This window comes from Alosa sapidissima, chromosome 15 (genome assembly GCF_018492685.1).
Source record: "Alosa sapidissima isolate fAloSap1 chromosome 15, fAloSap1.pri, whole genome shotgun sequence".
In the NCBI taxonomy this organism is placed as follows: Eukaryota; Metazoa; Chordata; class Actinopteri; order Clupeiformes; family Clupeidae; genus Alosa; species Alosa sapidissima.
The window spans coordinates 10,364,546-10,382,999 of NC_055971.1; the positions used below are offsets into that span (position 1 = coordinate 10,364,546).

The 18,454-nt window shown below is 41.4% G+C and overlaps 1 protein-coding gene across 1 annotated transcript; it reads left to right on the forward strand.

Moving 5' to 3' along the window:
- Positions 1–108: 108 nt before the first annotated feature.
- Positions 109–17,303, forward strand: tlcd2 (TLC domain containing 2). Its single transcript, XM_042064082.1, has 4 exons — positions 109–666; positions 990–1,072; positions 3,977–4,059; positions 15,647–17,303. The coding sequence occupies exons 1-4, from the start codon at positions 488–490 to the stop codon at positions 16,022–16,024; spliced, it is 723 nt and encodes a 240-aa protein (XP_041920016.1). The 5' UTR covers positions 109–487; the 3' UTR covers positions 16,025–17,303.
- Positions 17,304–18,454: the final 1,151 nt, after the last annotated feature.

The window sequence follows — 18,454 nt, forward strand, 5'->3', positions numbered from 1 at the left end:
GAATGTGAGCGACAAAAACAACATGACGCGAAGAGCGCGTATTTGTCTAGCCGCACCTCTCCATAGTAGGGCGGGGAATCAGTTGTTTGGTCATGGTAAAAGCGAAAAGTTACACAAGCGAACCACCCAGGATTTTGTAACATAAGCATTTGAGATTGACTCTGAATTACCAAAGGCGTCAGATCTTCTGAGTTGCACACCAGCTTTTCAGACATTCTGGATAATCCATCGAGTCAGGCTGGACCGTTTTTGTCTTTACATCTCATTACGCAAAAGCATCAAATACGGTTACTTTTCTGAAATAAGGAGATTCTGTCAAAGTATTTCACTGGATGAAATTATATCCAAAAACTAAACAGACGGACAGATTCAGATTATCTTCTCTGGCGAAACGTATCTCATTTTCTTTTCTGATCTTAAGCGCGCGTCTTTTTGAAGCTCGGATTCAGCCGCGTATTTGGCTACATTGACTTGGAACTAAGAAGACATGGAGTTGACTTCGGTCATCTTGACGACGGGTGGCTCGGCCTGCTTCTTTAAATTAGTAAACTGTGGAATTAGCAAACTCTCTATGCCAGAGAGTGCATGTAGAAACGCGTGGAAATGGAGAAACATCTCCACCTCTTTCTTTCACAGCCTCATAACAGGGATATGGGCTGTACTTTGGTGAGTTGCTCATCTGTAGCTTATTCTCTTTCATGTACTTGCAGCGATTCAATGTAGCCTGAATTCCATTGGCATCTTTGTCACCCAAATTTGTCATTCCAATAATGGCCAATTGGTCAAAATGCAATAGATCAGACGCGTTATGTATATCAATAGGTCTAACTACCATTTAACCTTAACCTTGTGGTTTAATATGTCGTGTGCTCACAAATGACCACACATAGGCTACACTATACATTTGTATGAACATGAATGATTTAGTCTAATGTGATTCACAAAACGATTGACTACCCACATGTGACAGTCATGTTTTTTTTAATCAGCTTTTACTTGCACCCGCGGATGGCAGAAGACTTGATTGCAACCTATTCCGTTTTCTCCCATGCTCTGGTATCTGTATCAATTGGTAAGTGGGCGGAGATGGGCAGAGATTTTTTTGAAGGGACGTGGGCTCTCTTGTTCATTGTTGTACACACTGGAAGCTCATGGTAATTGTAATTATTCATTCGAAGGCCACGTGACTCAAAGACAGAATATTTCAAGCAAATGAAGTCTCGGAAGCAGCATACAGCAGCATAGCCTACCATAACCACATTCAACAATGTGTAGTGCTGAATACTCTTTTTGCACTGTGTTTGCTAATGATGCTGTATAGAGGAAGTCCCGCTGTTGCATTTTGAGAACCAGTGTCATGACTGGAACCTCTGGAAATTCTAAAATGGCATTTTAGACCATTTATGTAGACATCTGACATGTCTTCAAAGTCAAATTATGGTTTCTGATGCCATCATTTTAAATTTACTGTAATTAAACATAAAGGGACTGTTTTATGGAATATATGCAGGGTGCAGGAGTTCCAGGAATAGTTCACGTTCTTGGAAGAATCCCACCCCTAGTCTTGGCAGTGTTGGTAGCACTGGATGTTGTATCAATGGGTGGCTTTATAGTCCGTCCCAGGCACCAAACCATACGTCACGTGATATTCATAGAATAGACCACTACTCCAAGCAGACATATTTTCACTTTCCTAAAGCTAAATTATAATTAATCACTGTGCTGTACATAGACTGTGGATCTCCATCACTATTATCCTTAGTGTGATATTATCAAACACTATGTAGGATACTACCAAGCAAAATATATGAGCTTGGCATCAGGAAATATTTGGGTATAGGCTTTACATTTTGCTATATGTCAGTTGGTCGTGTGTTGGTCAGGAGGACAAATCTGTATTATTTCCATATGTGTTAAAAGTAGGGCTGTCAAAATAACTGATTAATGTTGATTAATTCATTTGAGAAAAAATAACTGATTAAAAAAAATAGCGCAGATTAATCGATTCCGTATGACCTTTCTAGTTAGCCGTATAGCCAGTCAGTAACCATTAGACTGTAAAATGAAGAAAAGAGAAGAAAATGTGCTGCCTAGATCATTGATTAGAACATTTACTTTTAAAAAACCGGCCTGATGGTGTTGATAAAAAATAAAAGTTGATTAAAATAAAGTCCTCTGTAGTGTCTGCAGCAAGGAATTTGCATATCATCAAAGTTTGTCAACTCTAAAGTCGCATATCAATGCATTGTTGCAAGACATTGTTGACATTGAGGGGAGTGTTAGTTTATTTTCATTGTGTCCCTTAGGTTATATCTGTGGCCTGAAATGCCTTGTATGTAAAAAAAAAAACTTCTTCCCGAAGTACTTTTGAATTTATTTCCTCAGCATATTAGGTCATATCATAGATTATTATGGCCATTATTTGAACAGTGAAAATAATAATAAAAGAGTTTTTGAACTTTAATGTCACTAATGCTCATTATTCAATGATTCATTTGAATTGAAATATTTAAAATACTTTCACAGGAAAAATTATATATGCGATTAATTTATTTAGATTAATTAATCACAGAGTATGTAATTAATTTGATTAATTTTTTTTAATCGATTGACAGCCCTAGTTAAAAGCAATCCTGTTTATAGTAAATAACCTGGCCATGCCGTCTCCTAAAGGCACACACCTTTCTTAGTAAATAAAGGTAACATCGAAGGGTAGCCTATGCGTTGCTGTACAAACAAGTTGATAAGAATACAAAGAACAAGGGTGGTGTGACTTTAGAATATCCTCCTAAAGGGTAAAGGGTCATATCCTCCAAGGTTCTCAGTCAGTTTGGTGCTTTTCTCATATCACTATTATGCACAGCAGTTAGTGCATTTCTCAAAACAAGTATTGCAAACTGCAAAACCTAGTGGATAACCTGCACGTCACTTGCTCAAAATGGATAGTCCATTCCTCAAAAGCAAGTATTTATATCAATGAAACTGCCAGTGTCATCAAAATGAGAAATATTGACACCATCGTTTATGAACAAGATAGTCAAATGGCTTTGTCATGTTTTCATTATGACAGTTTATGCTCTCAGTGTTTTCCCATGCAAAAAAAGGTCAGAACTCGGTGACACTACCTGAAAAGGCTCAAGACAGCACTATACAGTACTTGTCTGCCATTTGAAAACTACAGTAAAGTTACAAATTGCTGTAGTTAGGGGAGTAAGTGAGTACAAGACACTGAATATGTACGTTTCACAGTTTTACTGTATATGCTCTTTGCAATTCTACAGCATTGTGACAGAATTTGATAACTAGTTCACCAATTTTGTATGTAATGACTCAAGCAATGAAATGAAGACTATTAGTTTTATTGGGAACGACTATTCAGCATCCATAAGTATAGTTCATTTTAACTGACATGACAAAGCAACTGATACATGTTCAAAAGTATTTGCAATTTGTTCAGAGGAAGGAGAAATTGCTACTATGATGTGCACAAATGACTAAATGTTGTGGAGGTTGAACTAATAGTTATGAGAATTTTCATTCTGATCTGAGAAAAGCACTAAAGCGACTGAGAAAAACTGTAATTCAGTTTTGTGTGTAACCAAGTAATACATCTGGATCCATCAGAGATTAATTGACCAGAGGATGTGCGCTTATAGCACTGTCACTGTCATTTAAGCAAGTTGCGCTGAGATATAGAAAAAGACCTGCAGTAGCAAAAGATTGGAGCCATGGCAATTTTACAGTGGAATGTTTTCAATTTGTAGAAAAACAGCAACCAAAAATCCAATTCAGTGTGCTTCTTTGTTCATTTCCTCCATCTTAAAATGCCGTCGCCATGGTTACGCTCGTAGCAGATGGATATAAATAGACTTCTGGAACTGACATCTCCATAACCATCAGTGGTGTCGTCATGGTATCTGATATGCCAAAGCTTCATTTAGTAGTGTTTTCTCTCACACATGTTTCTCTTGTGCAGGTTATTTCATCTATGACTTCTTTGACATGGTCCTAAACCAAAAACTCAGCCAGTCATGGGAGCTCCTTTTCCATCACTGTGTGGTGAGTAATGACTGTGGACACCCTATTGCTATTGCACGTTTTATAATAATGGGGTCAGATATCCATCGCTGATGAAAGAGAAGTTGGGCTAACTTGTAAACAGCAGCTTCTCATAAGTGTTTCTGTTAGTGATCCCGATATCCATTTAGCTATAATGAAATCACCACATGAAAATGTTTCTGTCCTGAAAGCGAAACAACAACAACAACAACAACAACAAACAAATAAAGATAACACTAGATTTCCTCTTTTAAGTCTCCCTAAGTGTGCAGCTCATGGCAGCCCAGTGTGTGATTAGCTGCTGTTGCCAGTGAGGTGTTTGCCGTTGCTTGCTATATTGAGCACGCAGAGTGTGGTAAGAATGTGTGGCATCTGCGTTGCTTTTGCTCACACCTTTCTGTCTTTGAGGTGGAGAAGTGACTCATTCATGGAGCCTTCATGTGAATTTCCGTGTTAAAATGTGTCGTGAATCTTTGTTGATTTCTAGCCGTACACTATCTGATAAGTAATACATACCTGTGAACTCTTTCTGTATAAGAGCTGGGACAGATGAGATAAAGTGGAATAGTAAATCTGTCAAGATGTCCCAAACTAAGCCACAAGATCATCTGAGGTAGATCTATATAGACCCTCAAAATCAAGGCTCAAGAGTAAGCAAATTAACTGTGATGTAATGCTTTGCTGGTCAGTCTGCTATCTGCTCTGTGTTAAGTTATAAGACTGATATAAGACTCTGCCATGTAAACAAGCATTTTTTGATTGCCTTAACCCGAATAAGGTCATAGTCAGAATAAGCAATAATCAAATTAAGGCATGTGGAGTATTCCGATCTTAGTCACATCATTGAGGTGTGTTGTATGCATGTATACACCTTAATCGCATTATAACGTCCTATTAGAATTTTTGGTGCAGAAACCTTTACAGAATCAACCGTCTACTAGTAATAATTGGACTATGTATGTTACCTATAAACAGGAATATTCTATCAACAACTCATGTAAACCCCATAATCACAATATTGTCTTATTCTAAATAAGGTAAATAGTCAGAATGTTAATGCAGAGGGCTGAAGCGGAGATGTCAGTAAGGCTCTTTGATTGATGTCCATGTAGTAGATGAGATAAAATAAAGGAATAGTTAATCTCTCAAGATTTCCAAAACTAAGCCATAAGATCATCTGAGGTAGACATCTATATCGGCCCTCAAAATCAAGCCTCAACATCAAGCAAATGAACACCTGTAGGTGATATGTAATGCTTCGCTGGTCAGTCTGCTATCTGCTCTGTGATTGGTCCACGGCCATCAGAATGTCTGCCCCCAGAATGATTATCCAAACATGTTTTGGCCAAAGCTCAGAAATAACGTGCTAACCATTAAACAATGCTCTTGTTACTTAAGTGATATAGCTCGTTTATGTTCTTGTTACTTACGTGACCGAGGTCAGTTTATGGTCTGTTATAGCAGTTATGTATGCAGTATCAAGGGCACAGTGCATACTAGTTATCAAACAAGTAGCTGGCACTGTTTGATAGGGCACTGTTATATACCAAACATAATCTGATCTTAAACGTGATCTACTGGCCTCTGTGAATACTCAGTCATCAGAATATTGGTGGCATCAGTGTGGTTTACATACGGATTTAGTTTTGTCATGTGAGAATGTGTTTATGTCCTAATTGTGATCTAATGAGTTAATAGTCAGAGGACACTTAGTGGTGCCCAGGCCCCAGTTGGACACCGGAGTGTTTTGAATGTGTCACATGGAGGGAGCTGTTGCGTCACCTCTGGGTTCAGCCTCAAAGGGAAAACAGACAGGCTCCCTCTGTGCTTTTGGTCACCCCCTTCTCCTTCCTGGACCCCCCATTCACTGAAGTGGCTCTTAGGTTGAGCCAGAGAGCGTGTTGTGGTGTGAGAAACTTTGCCTTTCTCTTCATCTGTTATCCTCCTCTAGTGATGTTGTTGTTTTATCTTCTGCTTCCTCTAGTCACGCTGCAGTGATAATAAACTGTTTATCTTGTCTGTGAAATGTGCCAAAAGTAAACATGGAAATTATTCTTTCAGCGAATGGAAACATCCTTTGTATTGTTTGAAAATCAGATGGCACATTAACACTTGTAGGCATGGTCCCATCAGAGTGGTCCCTGCAGTTTTTTTCCACCTTGCTTTCCTTGTGATGGGTAATCTGGTACTGCTCAAAAGAAATACGATAAAGGACTGGCAAACTGCTTGAGTTGAAGTGCAGTGAGCAAATCACAAGTCCCTTGGAAATGTTTTTTCCAGTCTCTCTGGCGATGCAGGGCTGGCCAAAACTTTCCTGCAGTGACTTAAGGGGTATTGGCTCTCGGCCAACTGCTCAGAGACCCCCTTATCCCCCAAACTGTGGGGGGAGAGGAAGTTCCACTGCCTGGACCAAAAATAGGGGCTGATGGCTTCCACATCCTAAGGGGTTGCAGGAAGGAGTTGATCTTGTTGAAAAGAGAAGTTCAAATACTTTGAACAGGTTATCTTTCCAAAACAAACTGCATTTTGGGCACCCTCACCGACACAGAAGCTTGAATGTGACAACCTATGTTGCTAGGCTGTGGCCTCAGTGTTATTGTAGCTTACCGCCTTTTAGCTGAAGCCATGGAAAAAAGGACCCATTTACTTCTCAACAGGAAAAAAAGGTTATGCCTCAAAACATTGACTGAACCAGTTGGCAAGTGTGTTTGGAAATATCAAGGTTTTAGTGTGTGTGTTGGGATAGCCATAGCATAATATATTGCACTCTCAGAGAAATCTGAGCAGGAGAAAACAGACGCTGCTAGCAAACCACCATCACATATCTGAGGTAAAGAAATATGTGAGTTGACTTTTGCAGCATGTTTCGCAAGATGTTTGTCAGTGTTGCCCAGAAATTACTATCATCTCTCTCTCATTAAGCTGAATTGAGTTTGCTCATTGAATCAGCCTTCACTGTGGCCGAAGGTCATCATCACACGCTTTGAGTGGAGAGATGTTCATGCTCTCTTCCCTCAGACCTGTGCTTCCCCGAGTCTTGGAATACGTGCAGTACCCCTGATGCTCGTAAAAGTTGAATCTGAGGATATTAATGGAGCATTCCATAAATGACAAGTGATGTAAACGGGCGGAGTGAGTGAGTCAGATGGTGTGGGGTGACTGCCATCATTCATTTGAATGGCATTCCTGAGGTAGAGGAGCCTCCTCTCCATCGTACCCCCAGAAAAAACCCCTGAAAACCTGATAGGCCTTCTCAACTATCACAGATCACCCAGTTCTTTTCTGCCCCCCCTTCCCCATGTGCCCTGTGGTTGTATAGGGGGAGTCCACTTGTGGCCAGTTATAGTAACAGAGCAGCAATCTAGGCCCAGCCATTTCCTTTCATAAACTTTCAGTGTTTTGATTTTTTTTCCATAGCGTACCATAGCACAGAAAATAAATGGCGCAGACATGCAAAACAGCATACGTGCTCGTCCATATATGTTCCTTGTGACTTTGACTGAGAACTATCTGTTTCGGAAACCAGGACTGTCCACTTGAATGGCGGAATTTGACTGCTGTAAAAGGTCTGACCACACTGCTGAGTCTGTCAGGTTCCATCTAGTTTTGTGCAGGAAGAGAGGGAAGCCCTGTGAGGAGGTGCCCCTATCCCCTCCTGCCCAATGTGCCCATATATATCCAGACTTTAGCAGGGACATGTGGTCTCCATATGTCCCTCCCTGTGTGCGTTGAGATGGTAGACCCCATGGAGACCCCCTGAACAACAAATCTATCTCAAACTCCTAGCTCTAACCCTCTCTCTCTCAAACACACATGGTCCTAGTTTATGCTACACATGCACACTCCTGACTTAAGTAAGCTTACTAAACAGTTTTTCACTGTCAGTGCTGATGCAGAGTACTCATGACACCCCCAAAATCCTCTACACCAGGCTCAGTAAATCCTTTTCCACACATACACACACACAGGCTCATTCTAAAACAGATAGTTCTAGTCATTGATTATGCCTGAATTGCATTCAATGACGTTATAAAACCCAGCACAATCATTTATGTTGACCGCATTTAATTCTATATTACTGCGCCGCCACAAATTAATACAAAAGTTAGAGTTGCTGCGTCTCAAAGTTGCTTGCCAACAATTTTGATAGAAGAAATACATTTCTTGGCAGAAGAATGATTATCTATCGTTACATCATTGCTATGCCTTTCTTTTATGAAATCTTGCCAGGTATACATAACTATTTCAGGAAAGCAATAAGCCACTCAAGTCTGTTGGTTCCAGTGATTTCAGAAGAGCTAAGGGGGGTTTTAGGCACTAACAATGCCCCTTTGCTGTTCTAAAATCACTAGAGCCTTTCGGGGCTTATTGCTTAATTATTCACTCACTTTCATCAAACTCAAGTAACAAATACCTGCTCTGTAACACACCCTGACGCCCAAACCCCTACCAGAACACAACTTCATACACACCCATGCAGCCTCACCCTTTTAGCCTTCTGTCATGTTTAAGAACTGACGCAATCAGTCACATTCCGAAAAGGAATTAGGACATAATGACATAAAATGCTTAGGTGCTTTTTAGGGTTTGACTGCTCAGGGACTTCCTAGGGCTTGACACCTACTTTTTGTCATCTTACTTGTTGTTCCGGTGATCTTTTTAAACACTGTATTCACATCTTATGAATGTGGTTGTGATTGGTCTCACATACCAACAGGATATGTGATAACTTCGTACTTAGATGCACTCAGTTTAAAGAGCCTTGCCCTTATGTGGAGACATAAGTATCAGCTTGACTGTTACATTATCTGCGACATCATAAGGAAAGACTGGACGTCTGGCCTTAGCTGGGCTGAGCTATAGGCACTCCATTGTACCCATGAGTCACTCTGCTGTCTGACCAAGTGTCAGTTGAGTGTTAGCCGAGTTCCTAAAATTAGCACACTGAAGTAAAAATGGCCACTGCCAAAAAATGATTTTGTTCATTGCTTATTTTTTTGTCATTGTTTTCATATTTGAGTTCCTCTCTGGAAAACGTAAGTGGTCCTTCACACACAAATGTCAGTTGTTTTGATTTATTTGTGCCACATATTAATGCAGAGCTATGTGTGCTTAAACCATGTCATATGCTGTTCTATTTGAACCAGTTACCTTTCTCAGTTGCTGCACAAAGAATCAGTTGTTCATACAATACATGAAATGTAGCCAATCAGGGAATCATTTAGCATTGGGTGATAGCTGTATCTTAAAAAGGGAATTCCTTTTGGGGATTGGGAGTGATGGGCGGGCAGGACACAGTTCCATTTTGTATAGACCCTTTCATCAATAAAAACAAAAACAATGCTTGAACGTTCTATTTGGGCCCCAATCTACTTCCTCTACATTAAGATAACATATGGAATGTTAAAAAGGAAGTCTTGTGGGGCCAACTATGATGCTGATAATGGAACTCTCTTGAAAGGGTCCATAGAGGATTTCTAGTGACAGTATGTATGTGTTTATAGACTTTGCAGCACAATGCAACTTTGAGCTGAAGGTGATGTCAATTTCTCATTTCTTTTGTGTTCTCATATTCCTTGCCCCACCCAGTGCTTGAGAATCACAACCTTTTGAGTTGGCACTGAGCCAGCTGAATGCTTCACAGATTCCTACTCCCAAACATGTGTGGTTCCTACGGAAACCCTCTTGGAACTAGTGTTAAACATAATCTTGTTGATAGAAAAGCCTGATATATTGATGTACATACCAATTGCACAACAATGATTTTGCTTTTCTAGAAAATGCTGGCCGGCATATTTGTTTTCATAGTTGGAGGAAAATTTTCAGAAATCACTCCATTAAACTTTTAGTGCTTATTAGGTGAGTCATAGAAGTGGACTTCAATCACTGTTTCCACCTGGCAACCTGGGGTGATTATTAAAAAAAACACAATGGCAATCTCTGCTGTTGCCTGTTAAAATGATGCATGTCAACAGTGCCAGTGTTTGTTTTATGGGGAGACCCAATACATGATTTTCCTTTTCCTCAAAAACCCTTCAGAATCAGGATTGGTGCTGGTATGTCTTTCTAACCTCCTCTGTAGCAGTGCTGCATAAAACACTGGTGTGTGTGTCGTCCAGGGTTGTTTTCACCCCCCGTCCCCCCCCCCCCCAGCCCACCGCTTTAGCCATTAGTGTGTGTTATCAGCTCTCGTTTGGAGCACCAGCATGCACCTCTCTTCCATGGATGCACTTTGACCACGCCGTGTTTGTGTAAACGCTTCCACTGGGCTGTCCATCAGTCAGGAGAGGAAGCCAGGAAGTTTACTGCGCTTTAGGCAGGAGCCATTTACATAAAGCTTGAGACCACTTCCCCTCCACTCCACTTCAGGCATTTGGAAGATAAAGCTGCTGAAGTTACATCCGTCGTCCGACAAATACCAAGGTGTTGACTTGTTACATTCTTTATTGGACTGGTTCTGGGGGGGGGGCAATAGTTTCGTATTGGTTCACAAAACTGGTTGCACAAAAGCACATTTCCCTTTTCATTCCAGAGGTATGTACATGAGAGAAAGAGTGCGTGTATCTCGTGCTTTTTCCACTTAATTTAATTGAGGTGAAGTATGTCATGACTCCCTGGAGAAGGCAACACCCTCTCTCCCACACAGTAACACTCGCAGCCTATGACTACTGTATCTTGAACAAATTCCCACTCTTGTTACACCTCACTAGTTGCTATAGGGATCGTCGGCTCACATCACTACAGCCCGCGTCCAACAAACACACACATCTCACACCATCTGGTGCCCACTAAAACCCTATGTGTGTTCTTGGCATTATGCTGTGTGTGTGTGTGTGTGTGAGAGCGAGAGAGAGAGCGAGAGAGAGAGAGACAGGGAGTGATGCCTTCTTTGTTATATTTAGTGTGTGGAATGTTAGGGATGCACAGAGCCTGTTCTGTGTTTATGTTAGCCTGGCAGCACAGGCCTCCGTTCAGCACCCTGCTGCTGACCCTGTGTGGGAGGTGTGTGTGTGTGTGTGAGTGAGAGAGAGAGAGGCATTTGGAGAAGTGTGTGTGTGTGAGAGAGAGAGAGAGAGAGAGAGAGAGAGAGAGAGAGAGAGAGAGAAGCATTGGAAGAAGTGTCTGTGTGAGAGTGAGAGACATTGGGAGATGTGTCTATGTGTGTATGTATGTATGTGTGAGGCATTGTGTGTGTGTGTGTGTGTGTGAGGCATTAGGAGAAGTATGTGTGTGTATGTGTGAGGCGTTGTCTGAGTGTAGTGGCTCTTGATAGGGCAGAAGATGAAGGCCCCGCTGCTTCGGCCTCACCACCTGCTTACTCACACCTGTCACTGGGCCATCCTCCTGTTGACAGATAAATGGCTCCTTGACTTCCCTCCCAGCACTACCTGTCGAACTGGGCCAATTGGAAGGCGAGGTGATTTATCTCCGCCGTTGGAGAGGTTATTCTCAGACACTCTGACCGTAACTTGGGGAACTGGTTTCATTGTCTTGAGCAACCCCCCCTCCCCTCCCTTCTCTCCCAATCTCCCTCTCCTCAGCCTCCTCTCTCTGTGTGATACACAGGGTTAGAGACCCTCAGTGGTACCATGAGTTGTGGGAATTGACCCTATAGGGAGACTTAATGGGAAACAAACACACAGGCACCACTGAATGTGTTTTTTGTCCCTCTGTCAGTCTCAATTCTCTAATGGGCAAGGTGACACAAGAGGCACTTCTTCACACATCTAAGGAGTTATTACATCAACTTAACAATCAATGTATGCTTCATAATAGTTCAAATCTTCAACAAAGAAAATTCCAAAGAGGCTAAGAACCAGGCTTACTTTCTTTTAGGCTTCTGGTGGTATTTCTTGTGTTTTTCAGGCAGGACCTTGAGGAAATGTAAAGACAAGAAAATCCAGGTCTTATTTGGAACAAAATAAACAGACTTTTAGTCCCTTTTTGGTCACTTCAGAGGGACATTGCTTTGTTGGAGCAGCCATATACAGTCAAATGTGAAACTCAAAAAAAAGAATCTATATAGGATTGTTCAGTTCACACAAGCAAGATAAATATATTATTGAATAAATCTATTGCTCACCCCATCAACCAATGTGTTACATAGTTAACTATAAAATGGATAGTTCAATACCATTGTAAAACCCTTCACATTGACCACATTTCATTCTATATTACTGCGGAACTCAGTGTGATACAAAAGTTAGAGTTGCTGCATCTTGCCATTGCTCAGCAACCATTCTGATAGAAGGAATATGTAAATAAATCTTTACATTTCTTGTTGCTGTGCCTTTATTTTAAGAAATCTTGCCAGGTATATTTAGTAACCATTTTGCATTGTGCCTAACAACGTCCCTTTAGCTGCTCTCAACTTACTAGAACCTATGGCCTCTTGGGGTTTACAATGTTTATATTGTCCATGGTGGCTAACAGCATGTGGCCTTAACAATAGTTGATCCATTCCAGTCTGTCAGGTGAGCATTTAGGCCTACTGCACGACAAGACCATGTGTAAGTCCCTGTTGTTCCACTGGCTGACTGGCTGGTGTGGGGAGTGAGTGAGAGCACACCCATGTTTTCACTTGTGTGAGAGTGAGCGTTTTCAGCAGGATTACGACTGCTAGCCTACGGCTACTGCAGCCAGTCTTATGATGGATTACTGAGGTAACACCACTAATGCTGATTCACTCAAGTGTCTGCTCCTGTCAGCGGGCAGTGAGGCTGTATGGATTACTACAGAAGGCGCTCAGGAGGAGGATGGGGGGGCATGGTGCTGGCCACAGGGGGCATTCATGACCACCCAGTGCCACACTAACTTCATCTTCATGGTGTTGACTGTCCTGGATTGTGGTTTCAAAAACCAGCCATGTTTGGCTCCTATGTGTTGCATGTTGTGTTGTCCAGGTACATGCATTGGCAATTGCTCCCCTGTCACGTCCGTCACAAAGAGGGTGATAATGGCAGTGCCTTTGTGGCTCTCATTTCAAACGAGATGTCTGAGGGAAGGAGTGTATTATGCTTTGATTTGATTGTCATCCATATAGGCTCAAAAAATGAAAGTCTTAATCAAGAATAAAAAAATCCTTTTGATATCTTTTTGCCAGTAATACATATATAAGGACTCACATGCTGGACTTTGACACATGACCCCAGAGCCCATGAGCATCACACGTATCCTCACGTGTGATGTTTGTGTAACTTTAATTGTATGTCACTGATTGTCAATGATTACCCAACTCCCAAGGTCAGACAGGAAATTATAGTCCATGCATTCAACGGTCTCTGTCTCTGCCCACCACAAACGACGTACATGAGGGCAATAAACAGATCCAGAGATAGGTTAGACATCAATAGTCTTGACAATACTAAAAAGTGTGGTTGGGAGGGCAGGTCAATAAAATGTTCAATATATATAACATGGCAGTTAAGCCCTTATCAGCGGATTTTATAATAGTGTGTAATTGTTCTCCTCACTTCCTCTCTCTCTCTCCCTCTCTCTCCCCTTCTTCATAGAGATGGATGCCTTTGAGTATAGATAAGCAAGGTTGAAGATAACTGTTATGGAAGTGTATATCTTTATCTGGCTGTGTGTTTGTGGTTTAGCCTGGGGTGGGGCGAGCACCTGAGACTTGTGTAAGAAACCTCTCTGACCTCACCTGACCCTGTGGAGCGGGAGAACAGCCCTGTGCTCACCATTCTGCTCTCCAGGGGTGGGTTATCTCTGGTCACGCTGACTTTATTTGCAGACAACGGTTGCCATGTCCGGAGAAGGGGGGGGGTCTCAGAGAGATCTGCTGGGACAAGACAAGGACTGCTGTTGAGATAGTGTAAAGCTTTGAGTTGGCCTTAATCAGATTTCCCAGGTTCTTTTTGCTTAAATGAATCCGAGCATGCTTATCATTTGCCATCACTTGCATGTTGCCTTGTCTTTATTTTTTCTTGTGGTTACAGACTATCGTTTTTTATGAGTAACATAAACACCTCAGTATACTGTAGGTGTTCATCTTTGTGCGTTTCTTTGGGCATGTTTGCTCTTGTGTGTGTGTGCGCAGATGCATGTTGATCTACATGTGTCTGACGTGTTGGGCGGTAAATGGCAGGCATTAAATTTGCAAGCCATTGCTCACATTTCAGCTCAACCCAACCTTCCCCCTATTGTTTTCACACTTAGCTCTGGCGACGAGCAGATTGTTCGTATCCCAAACAAAACCTGGGCACCCAGTGCAACAGTCACATGCTCTCGTCCCCTATACCCCTCCTCAGGCGGGCCTCAGAGAGCAAGGCATGTGTCCCTTGGGTGAGGTATGTCACAGGAGCTGCGCTGGTGTTGGCGTGCCATGGGGGAAAAGCAGTGTCAGTGTGCGTGTCTCCGCTACAGAGGTGGACATTCCTCTACGCCCTAAGGGGCACATTGTACAAGGTTACAGGGCACAGGGACACCCCTACTTATAGGACAGACGTTATATTACACAAGTGCATGGTTGACAGCCATGACTGTTATTAGAGTGACGTTACCAAGGTATGAGCACTTGGACATCTGCCTTCAAAACAAGATGATTCTCAACGTTGTTGCTTCTTAAAATATTTAATTTTCTTGATAAGCATAGGTGTCAGCAGACTTATTGAACTCAGTCCTTTGGAATAATGTTTGTCTTACTAGGGGTTATTTTTCTATTGTGGTAAGATGCCGATGTGGTTTGAGTGTTGGAAGTAGCGTGTGTGACCATGTCATTTTGTGAATTCAGATGATTGACACACTTGCCTTATTAGCCAGTAACGAACCAGTGTTATGCTTTTAATAAGCAAATGCTGTCGGATCAGATTCGGATGAATTATGAACATGAAGTAACACACATATGCCTTTTTGGACTTTTTAAATAGGCTCTAAATTAACTGTAAATGTGTCAGTGTCTTGATGAATGACAGGCTTTAGGGCTAATGAAAACTAATGGGATTGACCTATTTTTTACTCTTTTTTTCTACTTTCAAATGAATTGTAGATATTTGAAATGGAAGTAGATCAGGACAAATGGAGATTTTATTATTATTATTTTCAAAGGAATGTTGCAGTAATGTAGATCATTCAACTGATTAATTTCTTTATGAACGTTACTCACGTTATGAATGACACATCTTTTACACTTACCTCATGTGAAAAGGAGGAGCACATGGCTTACCGGTAGTTTAAAAACAGGTTTCCAACCAGTTGTGACGTTCAGGAGTAAAAAAAAAAGAGTCATGTAAATATTACACTTGAACGCCTTTGGTTTTCCCCTGTTGAGTGGGAGGAAGGAGCTTCAAACAATGTTACAGAGAAATAGTATGATTTAGTATTCAAATCCTGACCTCAACTATCTATTTCAATAGGGAATTTTAAAATAGCACTTTGTGTTGGGCGCCATCTAGTGGAGTAATTGAGTCACTCACAACTGCAAGTGTCTGTGGGCTTGCACTGCAATAACCTTATCACATATAATTAGTTCTTCCCTCACAGACCTTTTTAACCCTCTTCCCCAAACACACACATGCGCATTGTATGTTTTAATCTCTCTCTCTGTCTGTGTGTGTGTCTGTCTGTCTGTCTGCAGGTGATCACCTGTTTTGGGATCTCTGTGTTCAGCTGCCGCTACGTGGGCTTTGCGGTGGTGGCCCTGCTGGTGGAGATCAACTCTGTCTTCCTGCACCTGCGCCAGGTGCTTCGCATGGCCAACCTGGCCAAGACCACCGCCTACCGTGTCAACAGCATGCTCAATCTGGCCACCTATATGGTCTTCCGCATCGCCACGCTGGCGTGGATGACCCGCTGGCTGGTGCTCAACCGCGACAACGTGCCCCTGGTCAGCTACACCGTGGGCAGCGTGGGCCTGGCAATCATGACCGCCATGAACATCGTGCTCTTCTACCGTCTCACACACAGTGACTTCCTCAAGGGCAGCCGCGAGGGAAAGAAGGAGAAGGAGACATAGGAGGATGTGGGTGGTGGTGGTAGTAGTAGTGGTGGTGATATGGCGCCATCTAGTGGCCGTGTCTACCAGGTGCCTGCTTCTACCCATCCAGCGCTGTACAAATCATCCCTCCCTCCCTCCCAGGCGTCCCCTACCTACCTCCCATTCCATCCCTCCAAGAACCCTCAGCAGTTACATGACAGATGACAAGTCATCTAGCAGGCTTGGAGCCTCTCCTAAATCATGTTTGATGCTTCTGCCTGCCCTGTCATCTTGAAGGAATTAATGAACAGCTCGTTAAGGGGTCTATACCATGGTGTGGGATGGACTCTAATGAGCATTTAAACCAATCATGTCTTAAAAGAAATGAGGTAAAGTCAGCAGTAAAAAACAAGTCAATTCTTAGTCCTGTTGCCTTGAATACACCTGTAATGAATGGTTCACTGACAGCTCTTACTGAAATGAACACTATATGAAATGAATAGATATTATTTGGTTCAGTGCCTACATATTGCTTATTCCCCCTGCCATTTCCCTTCACTGAAAACTTTACATGAATTATACTCAAATACACATTATTTTACTTTAATGATTCAATTCAATTTAAATTTAAATACTACCAATCCCCTTAAGTACTTACATCTGCTACCTCAAACACATGTAGCAACTGCTTTTCCATTTTCCCACACTTTCCTTTTTGTGTAAAATTCTTTCTTTCTTTCTGAAGACTGTAACCTGTGAGAATTTCTACAAAAGTATCTCTCTTTTGGTTTGGCAATTTGACACAGCCAATTTTGAAGTGACCACTGGAAACTAGCTGCCTGATTATTGAAGTGATTTGTCTTTGTGCGCTTCCCTGTCTTTGGTCACGCTTGCTCGTCCGTGTGAGAACGGACAACAATCTGACCATTGAACCGACAGGCAGAGAAACGGAGAAATGCCTCCTGTTTCAGAGGTCCTATTGTGTCGAGAAGTTTTTCAAATCTAAATGCTGGAGCTGTACTGGTTACCCTAACTATAGTGGCTATTATGGCTACCACTGGAAACCGGAGGAGGTTGTGATTCTCCCTGCGATAATGACCACAAGCGATGCCAGGTCGTAAAGCTGGACAGCAAGCTAAACAAAGAAAGATGAAAGCAGACGTGATGATCTTCTGTTAAACAGATACAGTCTGTAGGTGGCGCCCTCCGTACATACTAATACAAAGTGACCTCATAACAGTCTCAGCCAAGATATCTGTGGCCATGCAGTAGACCTAATGCCTAATGTGCTCTAAAAATTTTGTAACAATGCTTTTTTGACTTTTTTTTACATGCGTAATTTATTTGAACTTGAGTGAAAGTTTGTGGTAATATATTAGAATAAATTGACATAAATTGTCCTTTTAAACACTTAAATGACAGTGAGAAATAATGTTATTTCTTGTGTTGTTAAGATGTAAAGTGTGAAGTAAAGAAGTAAAGTACACTTTGAGTGTATGTGAATACTTGCATTGTGTAATACAGCCAAAGCACTTCTGTCAATTAATGGGGGAAAACAGTTCTCTTTTTACAAGACCAACTGTGTCATTTACCCTGAAGAAATTTGCCATTTCCCTACCACTGAGTGACTCCAACAAGCTTTTGTAATCAAGTGAAGTAGTAGTAATCTGTTCAATTAAAATATGTCCATTAGACAATGAAGTGTTTAATCTAGTGTTTGAATCATTTTAGGATTTTCATCCTCTTGAGCAATTTATTTGGCAGCTTTATTTCAAAGTGTTTCTTATCCTCGTTCTAAAATGGTAGGATATTGTAATTTCCTTTATCACATTGATCTCTACCTTGCTGTACATCACAGCTAAATTGATAGTTTCATATCGTGGAACCATAGTGAAACATAGCTAATACAGACAATATTGGTGTACTTGAATGCTTTGTTTACTTTGAGGAGTTTGACTCGTTCTTTACAGCCAAAGTCGCTCACTAGGGGCAGTCGGCCCACATTCAGTTCCTATGGCTGATCTCTAGTGATGTCCTGTCGCTTGTGGTTTATTGTGTTTGTTGTTTTGCTTTGTTTTGTTTTCTTTGCGGGTGACTGTGTGAAACAAATGCACAAAACAAAAGGTGAAGGCATTCTGAATGCGCAAAAGGTTTAGGTCTACAAAGCCATGAGAGTTAGAACACACTTATGCTGGTGCTGTTCACTTCCTGTACAGCAACCAGATATCAACTGTTATTTTCATAGTGGTGTGTGTGTAAAATGTAAATAGCATAATAATGTTATTTTCTTGATTTGAATTGTGGTTTTGTAATTAATGAAATCCTGGTTTAAATGACATTGTTTTATGTTAAATGTAAAAATAAAATGTTATTAACACTGCCAAATTTAGTGTGCAATATTTTAACCACAAAACATGACTCTTACACTACACAATTCTGAAGGATTACAGGACTATTATCCTATTTTTA